The following is a 22,334-nucleotide window of genomic DNA, read 5'->3' on the forward strand; positions in this document are numbered from 1 at the left end:
ACCAGAAATCATCCATGCAATGAGGTGAAGAGATTAGAGGTTTGATTGGACATTGGAGGCAGAGACTTGTCCTAGTTCTTAGACAGGAGATCCTTGACTAGAGAGGTAAAATTATCAGTGACTGGACAGAGTGCTGATATAGGCCCATGAATCAATACTCTCTTGGCCACGCTGGTGACATGAGGATTAATGTTGCTTTGCACAGTCAATCTGTGGAACTCATTGCCAGGGGATATTGTGAAGGCCAAAAGTATAACTGGGTTCAAAAAAGAATTAGATAAGTTCTCAGAGGATAGGTCCATCAATGGCTCTTAGCCTACATGGTCAGGGATGCATGGGTGTCCCTAAGCCTCTGACTGCCAGAAACTGGGAATGGATGTGTTCTCATGGTTTGAAACATATCCAGGCAAAACTCTCCAGGAGCAGAGGGGCAGTTCACACCTCATCAAGGCATGTATAAGACAAACCCAGCTCAGCCTTCCAGGAACAAAGGACTGGCTTAGGCAGAACAGAGGATCAACTGGACTCTTGAGTGTGTCCCCTCCCTTCCCTTGGCCAGCTTGGAATCCTGAGGAGGGAATGCACACTGACTCAGGACATGAATGAGTTCATACAAGGACATTGTTTGTCACCTGATCCTGGGGGTTGGGGGGGGGGGGGGGGAGGTGCGGGCAAGCCCCAGATGAGAGAAGGAAAATTATAAAAACGGGAGACATTTGCCATGCTCTCTCCCCTCCACCTCGACAAACATCTACAAACACAACCAAGCAACTGAAGTGCTGACCAAAGGGGAGAGCCTGGCTGAAGGGAAGCCAGCCAGCCTGTGGTGAGAATCACGTAAGTTTGTAAGGTTGCTGAAAGTGTTAAGCTTAGTTTAGAATGCGTTTTGCTTTTATTGCTCTTGATCAAATCTGACTGGTTATGCTTTCACTTATAACTTTTCACTTTTCACTTTAACTACCTGAAAGGGGGTTCCAGGGAGGATGAGGCTAGGCTGCTCTCGGTGGTGGCAGATGACAGAATAAGGAGCAATGGTCTCAAGTTGCAGTTGGGGAGGTCTAGTTTGGACATTAGGAAAACGTTTTTCACTAGGAGGGTGGTGAAGCACTGGAATGGGTTACCTAGGGAGGTGGTGGAATCTCCATCCTTGGAGGTTTATTAAGGCACGGCTTGATAAAGCCCTGGCTGGGATGGTTTAGTTGGGGTTGATCCAGCTTTGAGCAGGGGGTTGGACTAGATACCTCCTGAGGTCCCTTCCAACTCTAATATTCTATGATTCTATAATCACTTACATTTATTAACTACAGAAGGATTTTGTTTTTTTGTTTTATCTAAAGCAGTGTGTTTGGTTTGACGTGTGTTGGAGATTCTATTTGGAATAACAAGGCTGGTGCGTATCAATTTCTTTGTTAAATTGACAAACTTATATGAGCTTCCATTGTTCAGTGGGCATAACTGAACGTTGCAAGATGGAGATTCCTAGGGTTTCACCTGGGACTGGGTGTGTTGGCTGGGGTCATCCTGTTGCATAAAGCCAAAGAGTGGCTGGCTAGAAGCACTCACTTACTTACCTGGGAGCAGCTTACACATTGGAGGTTGTGCATGAACAGCTCAGGAGTGGGGGTTCACACAGCAGAGCAGAAGAAGAGGTGCTCCAGGAGTGGGGGACTGGGGTGACATAGAAATACACCAGTCCAGATTGCACAAGGGGAACGTCACACTGGAAAGTGCGTTCTAAAGGGAGGTGACATGGTTAGTGTGCTGTCCTCCATCGAGCAATCAGAATGATTGCTTAAGGCTGCAGTTGTCTGATGAGAAGGGCCTACTGTAGGTGAAGGCAGCTGGCAATGTTGAGGAGGTCTTGGCTTTCTTTTCGAGGAACCCTGTGCCCTTTCCTGGAAAGATGATTTATATTAAGGGTGTGGCCCAACCCATTTCCTCCTTGTATTTGGGGTATGAACGCCTACTGAATGAAGCATTGCCCGGGAGGCTTTCAGGGTGTGCACAGCATCATCTGTTTGGTTGGTAAATAGTTCAGACCCATCAAAGGGTGAATCTTGAATTTGTATTTGCTCCTTTAGAATGCCAAAAGCCTGCAACAAGGAAGAGCACCTATTGGAAATCTACTGTGGCCACTGAACATGAGGCCACATCAGCAGCTTCAATGGCTGCTTGAAGGCCATGAGATGCCCTCCAAAACTGGACAGAAACTGTTCCTTTCACCCCTCCAGCACTAGGCAAGAAACTCAGAAACCACTGAGAAATTAATACAAATGTATTTAGACAAGCTAGCCTGATAGTTAGCCACACTCATCTGAAGACCAGCAATGGACAAAGCCTTTTAGCCATGTAAATACAGTCTCCTGAATTCTTTGACTTTGGGAGTAATTGTAGGATGTGATTGATGAGACCGCTTATTAGCTATGACCACCAAGGAACTTGGAACTGGGTATTTAAAAATAAAACCAAAATCTTGTGGAGGGACGTGCTATCCCTTTGCTTGGCCATAGGTTGTATAAAGGCTGGGGTCTGTCAACAGAGTTTTTGCTGAGTCCAGCAAGGCTTCACTGATGGGAAAGGCAACGCTTCACGGGGCAGTAGTCTGCAAAATGTCAAGGAGACTGTGCAGGTTTTCTTGCTCAAGTTCCTCATGCTCTCTTAGTGAAGTGGCACCCTCTTCAGGAGGTCCTGGAAGACCCTGAAGTCCTCTCGAGGATGGCAGGGGAAGATGTTGACTCTGGAGTGATGGCTTCATCTGGAGACGATAATGAAATATGGGAGTAAACATCCAGAGGATCCTTTATTATTTCTCCTTCCTCCATATGATCCAGAACAGTGGATGCAGGATCCTGGGTAGCAGTTTCCTGCACTAGAGGAGGAAGGGACTTCCTCCTAGAGTGTGACTGTGATGGATGTCCAGAATACCTCGGAGCAGCCCAAGACTAGTAAGGCCATAGAGAATATTGCATTGTCTGAGTCATGCCGGAGCCTCTTCATAAGAAAACCAGTCCTGGTCCCATAACCCTGGTAAGGAGGTCTACAAAGAGAGCTAAAAGACCCCAAAGGTGACACACATTCTTCTCTTTCAGAATCTGAAGGAGAACTGTAGGTTTCTTCAGAATAGGGAGGGGCAGGCCCCTGTGGGGTTCCAGGGTGTCTGGCTATGGAAGACACCGGAGGATGCAACATAACTGAGGCTTGAGATGGGAGGGACACTGATCAAGGGATTGGTGCCGGCAGTGCCAGTGTCAAAGATAGCGCCAGGTGTGCTGGCAGTGCATCAGAAGCGCCATGTGCTCCAGGGGTGCCAAAGACACCGAAATTGCTTTAATTGGATCTGATTGTAGCAAGGAAAGCCTAGTAAGGGGAAACACGGAAGATCCCTTGCCAACAAGAAGGCCTGCAGAGTAGAGGGCACCAAATTAGGTAAGTATCCATCCATTGGTGCTGATAATGACATTCAGTTGGAACAATGAAGAGGGAGCTGGAAAGGCTGAAGAACCTGGCCTCAACAGCCCCAAAGGGTCTGGAATCAACAGTGCTGCCTCAGATGGACTGGGTGAAAGTCTAGATTGGCGGTGTCTTGATTCATACTGGAGGTCTTACCAGAAATCTTCTTAGGAGAAGACTAAGGCTTTGAGTGCTTGTCATCATCAGAATGCTTGGAGCACTTTTGAAGAGGTTGATGGTGGGGGAGAAAGGTAACATTTCTCATTTGACTTGTGCTTTGAATCATGGGCAGCTGGCGGAGTGCTCCTTGTGGACTCTGAATCTGCTATCTCGCGAACAGGTCTCGGTTCCGATGTGGAATGCATCGCCTCTTTCATAAGGTGAACGTTGAGGTAGAAATCCCTCGCGTTTTTTGTCCTGGTGAGGAAAGAGGTGCGAACAGGGCATCTGTCTGTCACACAGCCCTTACCAAGGCAAATCAAGCAGCTCTTGTTCTTATCCATAACAGAGAAAACAGCCCTGCACATTGCACACTGCTTGAAATTTGGGGAGTTTTTCATAATAAATCCACCAGACACCTATAGTAAATACTAGAACGAGCTAAACTGACAACACTACACCAAATATCACTATCAGTAATATTACTATCTATAGGAACTTTGAAACACTGGCTAACCAAAGCAAATGCTACAGGGAGCTTCAACTCTTGCCATGGATAGTGAGAAGGAATTGAGAGGGAGGCGGCGAATATGTCCTTTTCTGAGAGCACAAGAGCAGGAGCACATGCACTGCCAGCGGTACTACTGGCAAAAGTCTCTGACTTGAGTGCATTGGCCACACAAAACACCTGCCGTGGAATGTATATGTGCAAAATCTCTCAAAGAAGAATGATCATCTATAATCCTGAAGATGCTTTAGTACTGGCAGAATGCCAGAAGGACCTCCAGCATATGTCAGTCAGACTGAAATCCCCCAGGATCACAGAGCTGTTTTTCTACCCATTATAGACAAGTGCTTATGGCGCTGGTCATCCTAATGTGATTTGGTCGTCTGCAGCAGACCCCAGCTAGTACCCCATCTTGTGCCTTATCCATCAGGACACTGCTTCACAGCATTCAAGATCATTTCCTCCCAAGTTACCAGTGACTTAGGGCTCGTCTGTATGAACACTTAGTTTGCAGCAAGCTGGGGTGTAGAAGGACAGCGCGCTAGCCTGCAGTGCACTTAGTATCTGTGTGGATGCTGCTGTTGCACTAGTCCACTTTGATTGACCCCGCTTTGAAATGGGAATAGATTAAAGAACAGTAGGGAACTTTTAGTGCACGTCACAGACACTTAGGGAACATCCACACTGTAATAAAACACCCGCAGCACCGCGTCTCAGAGCCTGGGTCAACTGACTTGAGCTGACAGGGCTGAGGCTGCGTGGCTAAAAATTGCGGTGTAGATGTTTGGGCTGGGGCTCTGAAACCTCAGACCCTCTCCTCTACCTTACACCACTTAAGTAGGCAGTATTCACATCAACAAGCTTTGCCTTCTGTCTTCCTTCCCTCATGGGACAGGAAGGATCTCTGAAAAGTCACAGATTCATAGATTCCAAGGCCAGAAGGAGCCATGGTGATCATCTAGTTTGACCTCCTGTACAACACAAGCCATAGAACTTCCCCCAAATAATTCCTAGAGCGTGCCTTTTAGAAACACATCTCATCTGGATTTGAACATTACCAGTGATGGAGAATTCACCACAGCCCTTGGTCAATGGTTCCAACAATGAATTACACTGACTGTTGAATTATTTCCAGTCTGAATATGTCTGGCTCCAAGTTCAAGCTATTGGATCATGTTAGACCTTTTTCTGCTGATTAAAGACCCATTATTCAATATATATTCTCCATGTAAATACCTATAGACTGTAATCAAGTGACCTCTTAATCTTCTCTTCATAAAGCTAAATAGATTAAGTTCTTTGAGTCTATCACTGTCGGGCATGTTTTCTAATCCTGTAATCCTTCTCCTGGCTGTTCTCTCAACCCTCCAGGGCACGAGAACCAGACACAGGATTCCAGGAGTGGTTGCACCAGTGCCAAATAACTTCTCTACTCCTACTTGAGATCCCCTTGTGTATGCATCCCAGGCTTGCATTAGCTCTTTTGGCTAGAGCATCACACTGGGCACTCATGTTCAGCTGTTTATCCACCAGGGCCCCCAAATAGTTTTTAGAGGCACTGCTTCCCAGGATACAGCTTCCCAGGCTTGGTCTACGCTTACCCCAGTGATTCGGTGGCAGTCAACAGGACTTATGCAAACTATGCAGAGTAGCTCGCGTAACCCCCATCAACTGCTGTGCTTCTCTTCTGCGTGCCGTCTTTACTGCACTATGCCGATGGGAATCGCGTTCCCATCGACGCAACGCTAAACCACTTGCGGGGGTGGATTAAAAGCGTCGACTTCTGGATCGACTGAATGGGTCTTCACTGACCGCTCAGTCGATCCAGATAAGTCGATCTGACAGCGGCAACTTTGCCGCCGTCAGTGTAGACATAGCCCCAGTCATTAAGTATGACCTAACTTCCTCATTCCTGGGATGTACACATTTCAATTTAGCCATATTAAAATGCATATTGTTTGCTTGCGCCAGTTTACCAAGTGATCTAGATTGCTCTGAATAAGTGACCTGTTCTCGTCATTATTTACCTCTCCCCAATTTTTGTATCATCTGCAAACATTATCAGTAATGATTTTGTTTTCTTACACGTCCCTGATAAAAATGTGTGAGGCCCACTGGAAGCACACCAGCTGAATGAGGATTCCCCATTTACAATTACATTCTGAGATCTATCAGTTAGCCAGTTTTTAATCCATGTCTGTGTGCCATGTTAATTTTACATCATTCTGGTTTTATAAATCAATATGTCATGAGGTACCAAGTCAAATGCCTTACAGAAGTCTAACGTCACCATTACTACCGTTATCTACCAAACTTATAATCACATCAAAAAAGATATTAAATGAGTTTGACAGAATCTATTTTCCATGAACCTTGTTGATTTGCATTAACTAAATTACCCTCCTTTAAGTCTATTAATCAAGTCCTGTTATTAGCTGCTCCATTATCTTGCCTGGGATTGATGTCAGGCACACAGGCATATAATTCCTCACACCATCCCACTTTCCCTTTTTAATAATTGGCACATTAGCTTTCTTGCAATCTTCTGGAAGTACACCAGTGTTCCAAAACTCACTAAAAATCAACATTAATGGACCAGTGAACTTCTCAACCAGCTCTTTTAAAACTCTTGGATGCAAGTTATTTGGACCTGCTGATTTTAAAATGTCTAACTTTTGTAAATTCTGTTTAACATCCTCCCAAGATACTAATAGAATGGAAAAGCGTTACCATCACCATATGATAAGACTATATCATCTGTTTTTCCCAAACACAGAACAGAAATATTTATTGAACACTTCTGCCTTTTTCTGCGTTATTATTGATAATTCTGCAATTTCCATTTAGTAATGGACCAATAACGTTGTCAGAATACTTTTTGGTCCTAATATATTTTTTAAACTTCGTCTTTTTGCCTTAACTATGCTGATCTTAACTTCTGCTTCTATCCCTTTGCTTCCCTTATCAATTTTCTACAATTCCTAACTTCTGAATTATAGTCATTACTATCAACTTCCCCTTTCTTCCATTTGTTAGTTAGTTAGTTACTTACACCTGCTTTCGCTTTCACTCTAAACCAGGTTAGTTTTTTAACCAGTATGGCCTTCCTCGATTGTGTCATTTGGGCTTCTAGTAAGATGCTCTTAAATGATTCTTAGACTGGTTGCACAGTAACAGACAGTTGACTGAGCTTGGTGAGCCTCCATTGGTCAGAAGAGGTCTGATGTGGGCCTCCTGCTCATCTATACAATGCCCACAACTAACGGCACTCTTTCCTGTCTTCTCGCTCATGTTTTTTGTTTCTTTGTTGTAAAAGGAAAGCTGATGGAGACTCTAAGTATACACAACAATAGGCCCCAGAGGGGAAGAAGAAAGAAAAACAAAAGGGGCAGCCATGAATTTAAGTGACCAAATTCTGAGCTCACTGCACCTTCAGTCATCAGGATCCACTAACTGATGCCTGGGGTCAGTCCCCCTCTTACACCCTCAGAACTCTGCAGGAGAAGAGGAGGAAGGGGAGGGGAGGTGCCCTAATGAACTTTGCTTTCTAGCATATTCCAAGTTTGTGCACTGGGGGAAACTTAGCTGAGAAGTGGGACTATGCAGAGCCCACCTCCAAGATGAAAACATTGTTTTCATCTATTAATCCCTAGGCAGAGTGGTTATGTGGGAAAGCAGCAACATCTCTTGCCTTAGGCGCTGTCTATACGATGAGCTAAGGGTGTGATTCTTCTGCTCCTGTACACAGGGTCATGTTTGCGCTCATCGAGCTAGCGTGAGTGTAAAGAGCAGTGTAAATGCAGGAGCAAAGTAACAGCAGCAGGGGCACGGCCGAACCATGGTGAGCACAAACCCAACTGAAACGGGTGGGTATGTACCTGGCGTGGCTAAGTCGTACCTCTGCTGCTGTTATCCAGGCTACAGTGGGTACATGACTATTTCTACTTGCACTAGCTTGATGAGCACTAGTGCGAGCATGTATACATGAGCAAGGGAATCAAACCCCTTGCCAGCAGTGTAGATACAGCCCCACAGATGTCTGGAATCCTGCTGTGTCCTTCAACCTCCTAGGGCATGCACTTAAACTAGGACATCAGTCTCATTGGGCAGGAGGGGAGTCCTTGGCTGCAGCCTGGAAGAGGTGGTGGTGTGGAGGAAGAAGCGGTTGGTCATTTTCACATCTCCAACACGCAGTCCCATCACGAAGTTCAGATCTGAGTGTGACACCATGCCACCAGGTGAGGGCTGAGCCTAGAATGACCTAGGATAGCTGAAAAGGTTGCCATGGAAGCTGTGAGATCCACAGCAAATGCACAGAAGAGTTTGGTGAGAACAATCGAACCCATGCAGAGCAATCTGTCCATAATTCCAAAACCTGACTGGATAAATGGTCAGCCGAGAGAGGAATCTCAGGGAGCAGGGGGCTTAACCTGTAACTAAGAAGCCTCCAGTGTTTACTTCATTCTAGAAATCACATGCCAAAGGAGACCATATTGAGAGTGAGGTGCCCTGTACAGTGAAAGGAGCATGGTCACACCTACTCCTTAACAAGTCTACTACCCCTCTGGGCAGAGGCTCACAGATAAAGCAGAGCCAGAAGCATGAACCCAAGATGTTCAAGTAAGTTCAGGTGTCTCACCCACAACTAAATGGAGGATGGCGGCAGTTTTACAACAATCAGTTGTTTGCTAATTCCATGAGCTGCAGGTATGAGTCTGATTCCCACTGTCCCAGAATTATGATCACAAACGAGACCAAGGGATTCCACCTGGGCTATGGCTCACTACTGGACTTCTGAAGCAGCTATCTCCCCGGCTGTGAGGACCGTACTTGGAGTATTTCTATCTTCCTCGTGGGTCCACGTCCCGCAATGGAAAGTGCTGCTTCATCACTGTGGCTATGCTTCTTGCAACCCCCCAAAGGCTGTAACCACCAATCATGGGGTATCAAGCATTAGACCGAAAGTCCCTTTCACACAAATGATGAAGATGACAAAAGACAGAGATCAGTGGGTTAGGAAGGGGCAGAATAATGAAATAAGGCATATCTATCATCGTAGTACCAGAGCCCCTGACAATCTTAAATGGATTTATTCTACAACACCCCCGGGGGGTATCATCTCATGTTACAGAAGTGGGGCACAGAGAGACTTGCCTAAAGCCACCCAGGAAGTCTGTGACGAGGCACAGAACTGAATTATTGTGGGGACGCTCTGTGGCCTGTTATACAGGGGTCAGACTGGTCACAATGGTTCCTTCTGGCTTTGGAATCTATGAATTATGGTTCCAGAATCCCAGGCCAGCATCAGAAGCATGGTACCATTCTTTCCCTCGTGAGTTTATTTGACTCTGCAGTGGATACACCCAGTTAGATACACTTTTCATTGTCCTTGGTTTATTTTTCAATAATTAGTTTGGTGCAAGTGTGTGGATTGGCCTCGGACACACAAAGCTGGGATTGGAAGGAGGAGAAGGATATTGTACAGCCTATGGGATCAAGGAGGCTGTCCTAGGCACAGAGCAGAACAAGGAAAGGTGGAGGTGCTCCTGGCAGAAAGGGAGACGGAGGGAAGCAGAGTTGGTAGAGTGCAAGTCCTGGGCCAGGAAGCAGCGAGTGATGAGAGAAAGCAGAGGCGGAGCTGGGTAGAGACCTGAAGGTGAGGACAAGGGTTTGAATCTGATACTAATAGAGCCGGTGAAGGGAAGCAGATGACATGGGCAGAGAGGCAGGAAAAGAAGAGATTAGCAGCAGCATTTTGAAGAGAAACAGGAACAAAGCAATCACTAGACTGGATCAGCCCAGGCCCAGCTCCAACAGGACACAGAACCAGCTGCTTCATAGGAAGCTGCCAAAACCTCTTGGGGAATAATTCTGGAAGAACCGAATGGGCTGCTTCTCCCCAAGGCAGCCATTCAGTGGCTGGGTCATGCCCTCAGGCACGAGGGCTTATAACCCTCTATTTCTTTTTATGCTAATTCATGTAGCTGGGGCGCTGTCATTATCCATCTAAATGCCTAGTCCTCACTCGGATGGCAAAGTCCCCAAGGCAGGGACCATGCGTTCCTGTCTGTCTGTACAGCACCTGGCACAATGAGGAGGCAAATAAATAAGAACATTATGGCTGCAGTGGGGGGAACGGATATCAGTGCCGGCCTGTGGAACTTGTCTGTGCGCGCAGTTATGCTGGGAGTGGGCAATGTCCTTTCTACTGATTGTGATAACCATCGTTTGTAGGGGTGGCACAGGAAGGGTGGGGGCTGGTCTATGTTTACAGGTGGGAGGGGTGAGTCAAGTTACCCAGAGAGAGGAGCCTGCAGTCTAGGCTGGGCATGGGCAAGGCTTCTGGAAGTGGTAAAGGAGGGGCTGGATCTGCTTGGCAGAAGCTTTATGCGGGAGGTGAAGGGGAGAGAGTGGTCAAGGATGCCTCCGATTAACAGTGTGTGGCCACGGTAGGGTGACGGGTTCTCAAGTGCACCTCAACCACCCCCCACTAATCAAAGAGAGACCTGCACCCCTCTACGGCCTGCCCTCAAAGCCACCTTCAGTTCCACGACCCTCCCAAAGCCATATTCCTCCCCATGGCCTCCTACAACAACATTATGGCCCCCAGAGTAATACAGACTCTAAACCAGATTTGCACCCAAAATCCCACAACGACTCTTTTGGCTGCAGAGTCCCAGAGCTACATTCCCATCGTCTAATCTACTTGGGGTCTCTTCCTCCAGCTACGAGCAGACGTAAGAACATACAGAGCATACAAACTTGAGGAGAAAGACTGAGAGAACAGGAGAAAATCTGATCATTATGGGAGTAACAACAATCCCAGGACACCCGAACCAGCGAGAAAGGGAGATGCCACGCTGAGTGCTGGGAAGTTTCACTACACAATTTGCAGACTAGCAGAGGTGAGCAGGGGACACACACACACACACACACACACACACACACACACACACACACACACACACACACACACACACACGAGTACACATGTACAAGTACTGACAGCCACATCCACTTGCACACAAAACCCTTCTGTGATACATGCAGAAAAAGGCAATCAATGAATGCTAGGAGGAAATCACTTGTGAGACTCACACTCACATCAGAGGCGTCTCCACCCACACCAAGGTCTTGAAAAGAAGATCTCCTACTCGAAGCTGGCAGCCACTCTGCCAAGCCTTCCCTATGGGTACCGTGTCCTCTGTGTAGCAGGAGGGGACACAGACAGATAGCACTGTGGCCACGTTCTCCCAGACTGATCTGCCCCTCATACACTTCACTACGGGATCTGTCTCAGTCTTCAACCTGAGATCGGCGAAAAAATGGCCCTTTAACCAGGGGTCCCCTGCCTTCCACATGCTCCCAGCTCAGGGGCTGACACTGATTATCCAATGCAAATATATGAGCTCAATCACGCTCTGTGCCAGAGGGTTCTTTCTGGCAACATTTCCTAGTAATATGAGCCACAATAACCACAACGTGGGCCGGACACACTGACAGCGTGAGCCGAGGAATTCCCAAAGACAGTAGGTGGGGACTGGAAATGTCCCCTTGATCCCACCAGGGACACCATGATCAGGCGGGGCTGAAGCCGTGGGGACAGCACAGTGACAGAAGCAGCCCTCAGAACAGAGGCACATCATCACGATCATTTTCCCCAACCTGGAGTTATGCCCCAATACAGCCAGGATTGTAGTGACGGGACTTCCACATTCACAGTCAACATGTGACGGGGGGGGCTGGGGCTATACAGCAGCCTGAGGCTGCACCCGGGCCCTGCTCTGAGGGCTCCCTGTCTGTACCACACAGGCACAGAGCATGCACACTGCCCACATGCAATAGGCTGAAGGTGCAAACTCCTCGGCGTGCAGGGCTTTGTGCATGGTACAGTCGATTAGAGAAATACCACTCAGTGTGCAACTGAGGCTCATTTACCAGCAAATACAATGCATGGACAAGGCACAGACACAGCATCAAACTCTAATGTGCTTCAGCGTGAGCCCGGGGGGGAGAGAGTCCCTGCTGTACCGGGCCCAAGGGCTGACAGTGAGTGACACCAGTGCAGCCAGCAAGAACTGGGGCCTGAGCACCAGCACAAAGTGTAGCCATGGAGCTTTCCCTCCCAGCCCCAGGACTAGTGAAAGAAGCAGCCCTTACCTTTGGCCCCTCGCAACACAAAGCCGAATCCCTCATGCTCCCTCTTCTGCAGCACGGCTGTCTTCTCCTCAATGATGTAGTCACTGGGCAGGAAAGAGCACAAGAGAATGATGCTAGGGTTAGATTTCAGCACCATGCTGCCAGGTGCAGGTGGCCTCTCTGGCTTTCACAAGGAGACCTCTTCTGAGCGACCATCTCTCTCAGCAAGGAGCTGGGCACAATCTCTCGCCCTCCCTCCCTTGCCCACTGTCCGAACAAAAAGGCGAAAGCTCCTTTCCCTCCCTGTGCAGGTGGGGGTCAGCCCTAGCCGCCTGGCTCCCCCTTCTGCCCACAGATCCCCCTCTCAGTCACCTGCATGTGTATGCAGAGAGCTTACTGATCCCACACTGGGCTTCCCTTTAAATGATGCCCTTAGCATGTCACTGAAGAGTGAGGTGCCTGAGCAGAGGAGATGCAGGAGGAGGCAGCCAGCCAGCCATCAGGGAGGATTCTCTCAGACTTTCCCGTTGGTTCTTGTATGAAAAAATAAGAAGCCTGACAAAAGGGAAAGTGGCTCTTTAGTAAGTTTCCTTGGAGAGAGAATGACAGTTTATATCCTCATCCTGATGTTCTGATCTTCTGTTAAAATTTCCCCCCTGTTGCTAAGTAACGGTCTGTCATTAGAAGAAAAAAGGGGGCGGGGGGCATTTCATTGTCCTAGTCTAACAAAGCCGCGCTCTCTGTCCTCAACGGCAGCGAGATGAGAAGAATGAAAAAATATCCAGTGGTCAGGAGAGAGAATCAAATGCAAAGCTTTGAACCGACCCTAAGCGCTGGCGACCCTTTCAACAGGAAAATGTCTACACATTTTAAGAGAGATGGGGAAGGGGGGAGGGAAGAGACAGAGAAAGATTCTCTCAGCGAACGAGAGTTTAAATGCAGCCCTGTAAATCCCTCCCAGCAGAGCCGCATGTCTGACATCAGAGTGGAATTAATCAGAGATCTCAGTCCCTTTCAGCAGTACAGCGAGAGAGTTTTACACACCAAACCGGAAAGAGAAAGGCACAGCGAGAGGACAGGAGATGTGCCAGTCCCAAATCCACAACTACATGTGTGTAGCCATTCAGACTGGTACACCCAGAGTGCAGCAGCAGAGAAACAAAGAGCCGAAGCCTGCAGGCACTGCATGAATAAACCATCGAGGAACACGTATGCCTGGATCACGCACATCAGAGAGAGAAGGTAGCGCTACAGACAGATGCCTATACAGGACATACCGAGCGTGCGCACGCACACACACACACACACACTGCAGTAGAAACACCCTCCCTCAACACACCCAGATGCATGCACTGCATTCAGAGACACACAGCCCATGGACACACACACACACCCCCCAGCATGGCCCAAGTGCTGGGTCTATGTCCTGCTGCCCTCCACTGCATGGACTGAGTACCACAGCTGATCCAGCACGCCTCGGTTCACTGCTGAGTGAGCCAGTGGAATTGCTCCATTCGGGCTATTTTATGCTAGCTGGGTTCACGTGCCATCGCCAGCACAGCCGTCTCTGTGGGCCACATCTGGAGTACAGAGAGCGCTGTACTTCTGGAGTGAAAGGCTCTGGATTCCAAGTGCTATTCTTCAAGTTACACGGAGTGGGCACTTAGCTGGTACCATGGCATAGGCAGCTGCACAACCTCAAGCCATTACAGGCGGGGGCTGGAATCGATAGCTGGCCCTTTATATGCTGCACTGAGCGTAATCAAAGCGGCCAGTAGCTTGGGGACGTTTGTACCACAGCCCCTTCATGGCGGACATACAGTTCTATGGTCCTGCTACAACCGTCCCGTAATAATCAATTGACCAATGATAATAATACCCTAGCTCTTATATAGGTAACCACACAGAGAGACAAACCACAGCCCACAGGAGGGATAAGCACTGAACAAATAAGTGACAAATGTGGGGAAGGAATCTGCTATTTCCATTGCCATTTGTTTGGGAAGAGCTACAGAACCCACTTGAGACTTCAACACAGGGTTGATCAGGCCTGATTACATGGTTATCTTCTGGCTTGGTATGTTCAGCTCATTGCCATGGTTCGTACAGGTTCTTACCTGGACAATTTGGCTCCATTAGCATTTAGACACTATGTTGCAAAGCACTATGTAAATACAGGTCAGGTACTATCTACACCTTGTGGAACCTTCTGTCTCTTCTGAGGTGACGCTTCACGGATTTGGCGCTAACAAATCTGGATGCATCACTAATGGGTTTACCATCTACAAGGACTGAACTGCAAACACAAACTTGCAGCCAGGAGGAGGTGCCAGAAATGTGGTTTTAATCCATCTGCAATTGCCCAGGGCGTGGACAAATATCCAGAACCTGAGACAAAGTTTTCTATGGATGAATTACATCATATTCATTTCTCCTGGGAGAGCCAGGCACTTTTACAATGCGCTGAGCACTGACACCTTCTCAGTGTGGAATTATGATGCAGCCATCTGAGCTGTGGAAACGTCCTCACTGTCAGAAGAAATTATGCCAAGTAAAAGGGCTGGACAAGAGTCTTTTTCAACCCTCTCTGCTAGCTGACTCAGTGGAACAGCCGTTTCAGCTGGCTGGGGAAACACCCGGGTTTCTGAAGGAGACGTCCATACATCTTATTCCCATGCTGCCTGTATGTAGTTAGCTGGAGATTGCAGTGTCTGTGGCCATGGCTTGTTACACACATTCCCACACGCATACACGCACTATTAGCCATCTATGCCAGGCAAATACACGTCCTGCAGGCATGCAAAGTTTTGCCTGCAGCAGGTTAGGACGGGGCACTACTCATGACCGGTGAAGCCCTGACTTGCGTGGGTCACACCAAATTTGTGCCTATAAAATTTTGATCCCACCTGACACCATCAGGCCCTTCTGTATGATGCATTAGTAGCAGCAGCACCACTAGTTAGTATTACATGCAGCGCTGCAGCACCTCGGAGTCCTCGGCATGGACCCACACATCCACGCTAGGTGCTGTACAAACTAACAAACAAACAAACGATGTCGGCTGCACTGTCTCCGCCCCCCAAGGAACGTAACATCTAAGACGGGAGATCACAGCTGGGCACAGACTGGTGGTGGAGCACAAGGGGACACTGAGGCAGCGTTGGTCAGCATGGAAGGCAGCAGCCTGATTGCTGCCCTGTTTTTGCAGGGCTCCTGGCAAAGGACACTTTAGACGAGGGTCTGCAAGGTGCAGGTTCTTATGGGGAGTGCTTCCCGTGCACGCGGGACAGCAGGGGAGACAGCACACAGGCCACACATGACAGCAGTGCCCAGATGCACTACGCTGCACATACACACGCGACACAGTTTCTAAGGGTAGACATGGGGACAAGCGAGAGCTGCAGCGGCGGAGGCGAGGTGGACGAGGCTCACAAACAAATCTCTCTACAGCACTGATCTGACCCCATTCCTGCAGTACCTGAGAACTCCCCACTAATGTATTTATCCTCAGACCACCCTCTGAGGCCAGCAAGTACTGTTGGGCTGGCGTAGAGAGCGGGTATGGGCTCCATGCACAGAGGGGTGTTGCAAGGCCTGACTCCAACATGCTCGTCTGGCCCATGGAATTCACAGCCCCCGTCAGGCACCCAGGCGCCCCACGCATTGTAAGGTGCCGCAGAAAGGGATTCTCAGAAGCAAGGAAGCTGAGCGGGACGGCACCCGCACCAGCCAGGAGTGAAATGCAGAAGAAAGCCATGGGGCCTAGGGCCCAGATCCACAAAGGTGCCAAAAGTTCCCATGGATCTGGACACATCACCTCACCGGGCTTGTCAGACAAGAACCCTTTCCTGGAGTTCGGCACCTACACCAGGTCAGCCCTTTCACAGGAAAAATGAGAGCAAGACCTGCCCCACATGGCCAATAGCTGTGTGGTCGCGGCACTCACCTGGGACGTGGAAGACGTGTTTTCCAATCCCTGCTCTGCCCCATTTCGAGCAAAGACTTAAACCCAGTCACCCCCATTCCAGGCGAGTGCCTGAGCCACCAGGCTGGGGGTTATTCTGGGTGGGTCTTGCTCAGTTTCTCCTATAGAAGCTGTTCCACATTGTGTAAATAATCAAAGAGAGCAGATCTGAACACAGGCCTCCCCAGCCCAGGTGAGTGCCCTAACCCTTATTATTATTGGGCATTCTGGGACACAGACAGCCAGCTCTCAGTATTCCCGACCTGCTTGCCATGGCTATCTTGTGTGTGGCTTAGACCTGCACTGAGCACACCTACTGGATCAGGCCCAGAGGCAACATTGGGGGCTGGGAAATGCCTTGTCTGAGTATCCTGCCAGGGCTTACGCACGAGTGAGGGCACCAACCTGCTTATTAGCTGGGCGACAGCATCAGACTTCGGTGGCTTTGCATTTCTGCAAGCGGAAACGTAGGTGCGTATGCAGATGTAGGCACCACAGGGTTAGGCAGAAGGTGAGTGGGGATTTTGTGAATATCAGTGGTGCTGGACCGATCCCCTTTTGTGACTCTAGCTGTAAGCGACCCGCCTAAGGCAACACAGAGTCTGCTGCAGATCAGGCCTTTATCAAATGTCTTGTAAATACCAGGAGGCTAGTGGCCTACTCACTGCACCAATCATCCTCTCCTAAATAAAATAAGTGCTTCCTTAGCTTTCAAACCCATATCCAGTGAGGAAATCTCCTCCCCTACTAAAACCAGACAAAAGTGAGGTGCAATCTTTCGGGAAGAGAATCACAGATTTTAAGGCCAGAAGGGATAAGACGGTTACTGACTGTTGTTCTTCGAGATGGGTTGGTCATGTCCATTCCATCCTAGGTGTGTGCACACCCACATGCATGACTACTGGAATTTTTTTGCCTTAGCAGTATCTTTAGGGCCGGCTCTGGCATCCTCTGGAGCCCTGTACTCATGTGCTGGTATATGAGGCGCTGCCGGCCCTGCGTCCCCTCAGTTCCTTCTTGCCGTCAACTCTGACAGCGGGGACGGAGGACAGGTGATGGAATGGACATGAGCAACACATCTCAAAGAACAACAGTAAGAGAAAGTTAGTAACCGTCTTTTCTTCTTCAAGTGCTTGCTCATGCTGATTCCACTCTCGTGACTGACAAGCAGTATCTCTGGGGGTGGGCTCGGAGTTTACAGATGTGCTGTCTGCAGCACTGCTCTGCCGAAACTGGCGTCGTTCTGAGCCTGCTGGATGATGGCGTGATGGGACACGAAGATATGGCCCGAGGATCAAGTAGCAGCCCTACAGGTGTCTTGGTTCGGTACTTGTGCTAGGAAGGCCGCCAAAGACGCCTGTGTTGTAGTGGAATGGGCTGTGAGGATCTCCGGTGGAGGTACATTTGCTGGCTCATAACGAAATCTGATACAAGCGGTTATCCATGAGGCGATCCTTTGAGAGAAACCTGTAGGCCTTTCATCTTTTCCACCACCGTAATGAAGAGCTGTGTAGTTTTCCAGAAGGGTTTTGTCATTTCAGTGTAGAAGGCCAAGGCTTGCCTGACATGAAGGCTGTGCCATCTACATTCCTCATTAGAGCTATACGGTTTAGGAAAGTACACAAGGAAATATGTCTTGGTTATTGTGAAACAGACACCTCCTTGGGTCAGAAGGCCAGATGCAGCTGGACCTTGTCCTTATAAAACACTGTGTAAGGTGGCTCTGAAGTGAGCACTGTAATCTCGGAAACCCTTGCTACCACGAAAGCCATTTTCCAGAACAGGAGCAATAAGGGGCAGGTAGCTAAAGGTTCAGGGTGGGGGGGCCTGTGAGCCTTGATAGAACTAGGTTCAAATCCCGGGGGGTAATGGGTCCTGAACTTGAGGATAAAGCCTCTCTAGGCCCTTAAGGAACCTAGCTGTCATGTAGTGGGAGAAAATTGTTTTCCCTTGGATTAGAGGGTGAAAAGCCGAGATGGCTGCCAGGTGGACCTTTAGGGTTGATATAACTAGACCTTGCAAGGCGCAACAAGGTGCAACAAGTAGTCTAGTCTAGACTGGACTGGTGCCTGGAGAGGTGTGATTTTCTGGATTGATGCCCAGCAGGCAAATTTTTTCCATTTGGTCAGATACTTCACTCTAGTGGAGGGTTTTCTACTGCCCATCAGGACTTACTGGACATGAGATGAGCATGCCTGTCCATCTGAGCCTCCACGCTGTCAGGTACAAGGATACGAGATCTGGGTGTACAAGCTGGTCGAGGTTCTGGGACAGAAGATTGGGCCAATGCAGTACCTCCAGCGGGGGGGTGGGTGGGGGGGATGGGGCGGCTGACAGCTCCACCACGGTGCTGAACTAGCGCTGACGTGGCCACCCAGGAGCTATCACACCTTGTCTCTCTAGATCTTCAACAAGACCTTCTGGATCAGTGGTATTGGTGGCAAGGCATTGGACAGTGAGCCCTCGTCAAGCCCGTGGATCAAGGAGAACTGATGGCACTTCTTGTTCAGGCTGGATACAAAGAGGTTCACTTGGGGAGACCCCCACTTTCTGAAGGTCATGTTGGCCATTGCTGGGTGGACTGACCATGGTGAGGTAAGACGGACCTGCTGAGGAGGTCCGCTATGGCATTCCTGGCCCTGGGGAGATGAGACGACATGATAGGAATATTGTTTTGAACGGTGAAGTTCCACAAATGCATAGCCTCTTGACATAGGTCCAACGAGCGAGCTCCTCCCTGCCTGTTGATGTACCATCACGGTGGTATTGTCCATTAGAACCTGGTCTACTCTTCCTGCCAGATAGGGGAGGAATACCTTGAAGGCCAGATGTATTGCCTTAAGCACCATGACATTTATGTGGAGGTCGCAGTCTTCTTGTGACCATATCCCTTGGGTACTGAGATTGTTGCTGAAACGTGCATCCCATCCCAGATCTGAGGCATCAAACAGTAGGGTAACCGGGGGAACTAGCCCTTCGAAGGGCATGCCCTGCATCACTGACTGAGAGTCAGACCACCAGCTCAGGGACAACAAGACTTGTGGGGGGTACCATACCACACAGTCCAAACTGTGTCTGCTTGGGGTATATACTGAGGCAAGCCATGACTGCAGCAGCCTGAGAATTGGGTGCACATGGCATAACACGTACGTGCAAGCTGCCATATGTACCAGTAGTTTGAGGCAAGTACGAGCCATTGTAAGGGGCAAGGTTTGGATGTGCCTAATGAGCTCTGACATCACAGAATCATAGAAGAAGATCAGCGGTGGAAGAGACTTCAGGAGGTGTCTAGTCCAACCTCCTGCTCAAAGCAGAACCAACCTCAGCTAAATCATCCCAGCCAGGGCTTTATCAAGCTGCACCTTAAAAACCTCTAAGGATGGGGATTCCACCACCTCCCTAGGTAACCCATTCCAGTGCTTCACCACCCCCCTAGTGAAAAATGGCTCGGAATCCAGGCTCTGGGAGGAAGGCTCTGGCTTGGGTGGACAAGGACTGCTCCAATGAACTCTACTCGCTGAACCGGCAATAATGTCGATTTTTGCTCGTTTACCATTAGGCCCAGGTGGCGACAAGTGGCCTTTACTAGATTTAGGCTGAGCTGGACCTGAGACTGGGACTTGCCCTTGATTAGCCAGTCATCCAGGTTAGGGTAAATCTGCACTCTCTGGCATCTCAGGTACACAGCCACCACTGCCACACACTTTGTGAAAACCCAAGAAGTGGTAAAAAAGGGGGCTCAAGAAGCAGATCTCTGCAAAGCTGCCTCCAGCTTGAGGCGGTGCTATGGATGGTGAGCACAGGGAGCAGTGGAGGGATTCAATGAAGGGAACGATGAAATTTAATCAATGGGGTAGCAGTAACTGAGGAGGTTCTCCTATTACTCTTTCCAGGGCCCATTACATTTCCATAGCGCAAAGCCAGCCTGGCTTTCCGGAATACTTTTCTGAGGAATTTCAGGCAGGTAGAGGCTTCTTTAAGGAAGTTGGGTGACTTTAACTTGGCATCAAATACTATCCCTAATGAAAGACTGTATATGGACATCAAGTTAGTGAACCTAAGGCCAGGACTGTCTCTGTTTAATATTGGCAAAGATATTTGGTAACCAAGTCTTCGTGACTTAAAGATGAAAGGACAAAGATTCCATGAACAAACAAACAAAAACAAAGTCAAAAACTGACACATAAATATGCATATGTAGTCTTATAAATACTTAAGTAATGTTATGCTGGAAGGAGTTGGTGGCTACCAACAACTGTGCTTGATCTATGGACAATCGCTGACCTCATGATGGGGATGCTAGCCACCTTTTACTCAGCGTAAATGAGGGAGCAATTAAGTACACCTATGTTTAGTGACAGCTGAGACAATAGAAGCCACTGCCCAAGACACTGAGCTGCATGGCAGAGCCTGAGTAGAAGCTGAACCATGTGATCCAAGAGGTTTCCTTGGGACTGATTCCAAATGCAGCACATTGATTTGGTTGCAGCTGTCTGAGAATGCGTGGAAAGAACCAGGAAAAGTGCAGAAAGCAAGAGAAACACAGGTAGTGTGGCTCTGGGAGGAAGCCAAGATAAAGTGTTTCTTTAGGGCATAGTACTAGCTGGAGCTGCAGGCTTGGAAACTGTAAACAAACCTTTTGTTTGTACATTTTTTGTATGTAAACAAGATGGTACCAAAGGAATGCCCATCAATTTCTCCTCCTAATGGAAAGAGCTTGGGAAGGACCCAAATATTGGCAAGCTGCCCAGATCAAGCAACAGCCTCACCCGGGAGAACTCTCTGCTCTGATTTCTTACCATAAACCTTCATCCCCTTTGCTTTTTTTTGTGCCTCTGCCTCCCTGAAAGCTGTGCTAAACAGATAGGCCTTGCAATGTGCCCTGGAAGTCAACAAATCTGGGCTATTTTAGGTCCCCCCACAGAGAAAGCCCTGATCACAGCATCTTCTCTTTGATATGACTCTGAAAAGGATTTAGGGGTCATGGTGGATAATCAGCTAAACATGAGCCTCCATGTGACGCTGTAGCCAAAAAGGCTAATGTGATCCTTGGATGAATAGACAGAGAAACCTCAAGTATGAGTAGAGGTTATTTTATCTCTGAATTGGGCACTGGTGCAACAGCTGCTGGAATACTGTGTCCAGTTCTGGTGCCCACAACTCAAGAAGGATGTTAATAAATTGGTGAGGATTCAGATAAGAGCCATGAAAATGATTAAAGGATTAGAAAACAAAAAAGCTCAATCTATTTAGCTTCATAAAGAAAAGATTTCCTCCTCTTCTCTTTCCAGTTCCTCTAAACTTTGCTTCTGTTCTCTACATTATTTCAATATTTTTTCTCCCTGTACATAAAATAAGGATAAGACAGAATAAGATTTAAAACTAGTTATATATTTACAAACAAATTATATTTGTTTGTCAATTGTGTAATACAAATAATTGGTTTATATTTTAACCATTCATATCATATATAATCAATTTAAAATACAGTTAAGGTTAGGTAGTAAATGGTTAACACATTACGAGAAGTTTATGTATACTTTTTTCTGGGTATATATTAAAAATTTAATACAAAGTTGTTAACGGGGAAAAAAGAGAAGGTTAAGGAGTTAATTTGATTATAGTCTGTAAGTACCTATCTGGGGAACAAATATTTAATAATAGGTTCTTCAATCTAGCAGAGAAAGTCATTACATGAGCCAGTGGATGGAAGTTAAAGCTAGACAAATTCTGACTGGAAATAAAGGCATACATTTTTAACGGTGAGAGTAATTAACCATTGGAACAATTTACCAAGGGTTGGGGTGGATTCTCCAGCACTGACAACTTTTAACTCAAGATCGGAGATTTTTCTTAAAGATCTGCTCTGGGAATTATTTTGGGGAAGTTTTCTGGCCGGAGTCATACAGGAGATCAGAACAGATGATCACAGTGGTCCCTTCTGGTGTTAGAACGAGAGGCTACTTACCTGTAACTGGAGGGCCACCAGCAAGCAAGTTGCTCCTAACTGAGTGAGTGAGTGCTTCTAGCCAGCTACTCTTTGAATTATACAACAGGATGATTGATCCCAGTGAACACCCCCAGTCCCAGATGCAACCCTAGGAACCTCCGTCT

General features: G+C 48.0%; 1 protein-coding gene across 2 annotated transcripts in view; it reads right to left on the bottom strand.

Annotated features, from left to right (window-relative positions):
• Positions 1 to 22,334, bottom strand: part of SHANK3 (SH3 and multiple ankyrin repeat domains 3) — a 663,543-nt gene that overhangs the window by 90,641 nt on the left and 550,568 nt on the right. For both annotated transcript variants that reach the window (XM_067548257.1, XM_067547515.1), the window contains exon 16: positions 12,278 to 12,360. In XM_067548257.1, the coding sequence (XP_067404358.1) occupies positions 12,278 to 12,360 (83 nt within the window). The remainder of the gene's footprint in view (positions 1 to 12,277; positions 12,361 to 22,334) is intronic.

Source organism: Emydura macquarii, unplaced genomic scaffold, assembly GCF_026122565.2.
Source record: "Emydura macquarii macquarii isolate MOO-44397 ecotype Brisbane River unplaced genomic scaffold, CSIRO-AGI_Emac_v2 contig_6, whole genome shotgun sequence".
NCBI lineage: Eukaryota > Metazoa > Chordata > Testudines > Chelidae > Emydura > Emydura macquarii.